This window comes from Gopherus evgoodei, unplaced genomic scaffold (genome assembly GCF_007399415.2).
Source record: "Gopherus evgoodei ecotype Sinaloan lineage unplaced genomic scaffold, rGopEvg1_v1.p scaffold_251_arrow_ctg1, whole genome shotgun sequence".
NCBI lineage: Eukaryota > Metazoa > Chordata > Testudines > Testudinidae > Gopherus > Gopherus evgoodei.
The window spans coordinates 6,631-11,210 of NW_022059914.1; the positions used below are offsets into that span (position 1 = coordinate 6,631).

General features: G+C 43.8%; 1 protein-coding gene across 1 annotated transcript; it reads right to left on the reverse strand.

The window, feature by feature from the left end:
- Nucleotides 1–3,334: 3,334 nt before the first annotated feature.
- On the reverse strand, nucleotides 3,335–4,291 carry LOC115640222 (olfactory receptor 10C1-like). Its single transcript, XM_030543032.1, has one exon. It carries the CDS (start codon nucleotides 4,289–4,291, stop codon nucleotides 3,335–3,337), a length of 957 nt encoding a protein of 318 aa, XP_030398892.1.
- Nucleotides 4,292–4,580: the final 289 nt, after the last annotated feature.

Sequence of the window (4,580 nt, forward strand, 5' to 3'; positions counted from 1 at the left end):
TAGGGGATAGTATTGTGACAAACACCTCTAAGGGCTTCACGGTCTATCCCTGTCCTACCTACTCTCTCCCCAGCACTACTGTCCCACACAGATCAGCCATTATGATTCCTCTATGTGAGAAGAGCTCTCTGCAAAGTCACTTTATTGTCATCGTTAAAATTCTGCTTTGCTGTGATGCCTGCAAAATGCCTGATGATGGAAAAGGGGCTTTTTTTCCCATGGAAATTTTTAACACAAACAAAAGAAATAAAAGCATTTTCATCATTTTTCCTCATTGAAAAGTTCAATCCTTTGGCAAAAAAAAAATTAAATAAAACAAAACAAAACAAACAAATTGGCGAAAAATTTGAAATATTTTAATTCTGAAATACTGCCTAGTGCTTTATGGGTGTTGTAATTTTTATGCTTCAAGTCCACATTCTCCTGTATGGACTGGAGACCACTCTGTCTCCTTAGAGTGAGAGGATGTGGTTGCACCATGGGAGATGTAGTCCAGCAGGGGACTCCAGTCCATAGTGAAGAATGGAGACACAGGGAACTGAAATGCAGCTGCCATGGGGCACCGCAAAAGGCTCTCTGAACCAAATTATTTAAATTTTGGGATATTTGATTTTTCAACAAAAATTTGAAGTTTCCATGAAAAACAGACACTTAAAAGATTTTCTCAAAAATTAATAGGGTTCTGCTTACCAAGACCTCAAACATTCCCTGAAATTTTGTAATTGATCAGAGATGATTTTGAAAAGATACAGACAGAGAAATGACACCAAAATAAGCACAGGGCCCTGCTTTGCTAATGAAAGGTGGCTCAGCAGGAATTAAACCTAGGCTATTCAATACCACAGCACAGGATTTTAACACTCAGCAAAACCCTTCTGCCCATTCAGTCCAAATTCCTTGGCAGGTTCACACACCTCTTTGTCTTAGGTGGGGGAGGGGGCTTCTGATTAACTCATCCTGACAGTTATGCGAATAGAAGTGTGTGTTCACACATCAGTTAGAATATTTTTTTAACTCAACCATAACAAGGTTTAGTCCAGGTCATAAATGAGGTCCCTCACCTAATGGGAGGCTCAGGCTAGTCACCCAGGCTTGGCCCCACCCTATAGCATCCACACAGCTATTTTTTGTACGCCAGCACAAGGCCTGCTAGCACGAGCCTGCCTACCAAGGCTGGGAGGCTCACCTTCAGCTGCCATGTAGACATACTCTTCAGTGGCTCAACTACTGTCATTCCTTCAATTAGTTCCTGTGTATTAATTTGAATCAGAGGCCTAAGGATTAAAGTGCTATTCAATGGGTAGAATTTTCAAAAGCACCAAAGTGACTTCAGAGCCAGAGCTCCCCTTTCAGAAGGATTTAAGGATTGGGGAATCTGTGTCTCATTGAAAGTCAATGAGATTTATGCTTTTAAGTCAACAAGACACTTTGGGAAAATTTACCCAATGTGCTTAAGGATGAAAGATGCTGGCACTTTTCAAATATGCCATGAGTAGCATTTCCTCCACACCTACCCGCTGTTTTTTTAATTGACATCAATTTTGTTGTTGCTGTAGCAAAGAGGTTGTGTCAACAGTAATCATTCACATAATTTATTCTATTTTGATAGCCATTAATCTATTTAGAGACTGACGCACTGGGTCTTAGGGAATGTCTACACTGTAATGTAAGCCTAAACTCAGACTCAGGCTTGAGGATTTCAGTCTGACAAACGCACATTCAACCACCATTCTACACCTACTGGGAATATAATTAAGACTTCTTTTGCCATGGCCTCTGCTATCAGGATACTGTTTCACAAGCCCAGGCAAAAGGAGTACATCCAGCTGACTTTCCAATCCCAAACTGGTAGCAACGGACCTGTAGGACTCTGGGGTAAAGCAAACTACCTTTGAACAGGAATGGAACTACCTTTGAACAGGTCGTGGTGCTGAAGGGTCCGGGAAACGTGCTAACAAGGCTCCAGAAATGCAGCTTTCCTCAAGAGCAAGTTCTGGTCATCCCAGGTCTGCATGACAAGGGGGTCCCACCAGTCTGTGCTCGTGGCCCTGGTCCAGAAGCATCAGTCTACCCAGGGAGCAAGAGCCATGAGAAGCAGCATCCAGGTTGAGTCTGTCAGGTTTGTATCATCTTCCTCCTCCTCCAACAGGTGTCTTCTTCTGCAGGTCAAAAAATGCCCCTGAAATGTCCACCAGTACCTCATGGAAGCTCTGCCCATTGCCTGAAACAGGAGTGAAAGAACAAGCAAGACAAGTGCTTTAAACACTGACTCCTCCTGTTGCTGGCTCCAGCTGCCAGGCATGTGCAGACTCAAAAGACAACTTGGTCCGATACCTTGGCAGGCTGCAATAGCTTCTGGTAAAGTGCTGTGGGATAGACAGTCAAGTTTTCCCTCAGGGCACCACAAACAAAGGGCTAGAAACGCTACCCACTTGGAAGTTGCTAGGAAATCTGGTACAGACTGGCTTGACTTAGGTCTGTGTAGTGCAGCGTAGATGCCTGAGTGCTGGTGTGAGGTCCGGGTCCAGAAATTCTAAACCAAGTGTTAATATTCAGTGTGGACACTCAAGCCTAGGTTTACACTCACTGAGCTTACGGGTTCAAGTCCCACAGACGCTAGGCTTACATTGCAGTATAGGCACACGCTTACACTCCTTCTACCCACTGCAAAATGATACGTAGTACAACAAATGGGAACAGCAGTACAATCTTCCCAGATATAAACTTATGGAGCTTTTGGGAATCCAGGACATCAAGGAGAGAGAAAATATTTGAACCAGCTAATTATGCCCATAGTGATCTGAGGCCAGTGCTAAGTAGAATGTGACATTCACACAATTCAGAGAGAACAGAGAAATAGATGAAACACGTATCTGAAATCTCAAATGTCACCATGTGGTGTGTAGAGCTCAAGACAGTCAGGTTTCCAATTAAGGCAGTAGCAAGTATCAGCTTTAGCCATAAATGGGAATGACATCAACCTAAAACATAGCATGTCTTCACATTCTCCAAAGCAGTTCCCATTGATTTGAACTAGGGCCCTACTAGATGTAAACTTTCTTGCTCATTAAGCCAGATGGATTCCTTCACAGATCAAATTTCAGAGTAGCAGCTGTGTTAGTCTGTATCCGCAAAAAGAACAGAAGTACTTGTGGCACCTTAGAGATTAACAAATTTATTTCAGCATAAGATTTCGTGAGCTACAGCTCACTTCTTTGGATATGCATCGGAGAAGTGAGCTGTAGCTCACGAAAGCTCATGATGAAATAAATTGTTAATCTCTAAGGTGCCATAAGTACTCCTGTTCTTCACAGATCAGTGACTCTATCTGAATTCATTTGAGAAACATATATTTATGGATGACTTTTCTCAGGGCCTCCTTCACCTCTTTGTTTCGCAGGCTGTAGGTGAGGGGATTAAGCATGGGAGTCAGAACTGTGTAGAAGACAGAGAACACTTTGTTCAGTGCTTTCAGTGTATTGGTTTTTGGTAGCAGATACACAGTCATTAGGGTCCCATAGAAAACTGTAACCACAATGAGGTGAGAGGAGCAGGTGGAAAAGGCCTTTTGCCTCCCGGTGGTGGAAGGGATTCTCAGTACAGTAGCAATGATACAAACATAGGATGTCACAGTTAATAGAAATGGGCAAGGAGAGTCTAGGGAGGTGAGTATTACACTAACCACTGTGATCATGCTGGTGTCACTGCAGGAGAGTTTTAGCATTGGGGAAAAATCACAAAAGAAATGGTCAATTTCACTGGGGCCACAGAATGTTAATTCTGACATAAAAGACCTTATTATTACACAAAATAGAGATCCAATTATCCAAGAACCCGCTGCTAGTTGGAGGCAAAACCTGCCATTCATCAGGGCTGCATAACGCAGGGGCTTGCATATCGCTAAATACCGATCATAAGACATCGCTGCTAGGAGATAACATTCTGTAGCTGCCAGAGAACTAAAGCAATAAAGCTGTGCAAAACAGCCACTGACAGAAATCGTTCTGTCTCCAGTCAGGAGACTGACCAGTAACCTGGGCAGGATGGTGGAGGTGTAGCAGGTCTCCAAGCAGGACAAGTTCCCCAAGAAGAAGTACATGGGGGTGTGAAGGTGCTGATCAGCCACAACTAGCGCAATGATGAGGATGTTCCCAGACATGGTCACAATGTAGATCACCAAGAAAACCAGGAAGAGAAGGACCTGCAGTTCAGGGAGATTCCCGAATCCCAGGAGGATGAATTCTGTGATGACCGTTCGATTGTCCTCTTCTGCTTTGCCTACGAGGTGCATCTAGGTACAGAGAAATGTACTAAAAACTCAGATGTAGGACTTTCAAAAGGACAAACATCCCAGCTTTAGCCATGAATGGGAATGGCATCATCCCAAAACGTAGCAACTCCTCACGTTCCTCAGAGCAGTTCCCATTGGTGAGAGCTAGGGGCCCTACCAGAAGTGCACTTTCTTGCTCAATAAGTCAGAAGTTAGATCTCATGGATTTATTCATTTATTCTCTAACAGGGGTCGCCGCTTGTGTAGGGAAAGCCCCTGGCGTGCCGGACCAGTGTGTTTACCTGCTCCG

Bases quoted from the DNA above. Each gene is read 5' to 3' on its own strand.
- LOC115640222 (XM_030543032.1), bottom strand. From the start codon at position 4,291: ATGCACCTCGTAGGCAAAGCAGAAGAGGACAATCGAACGGTCATCACA.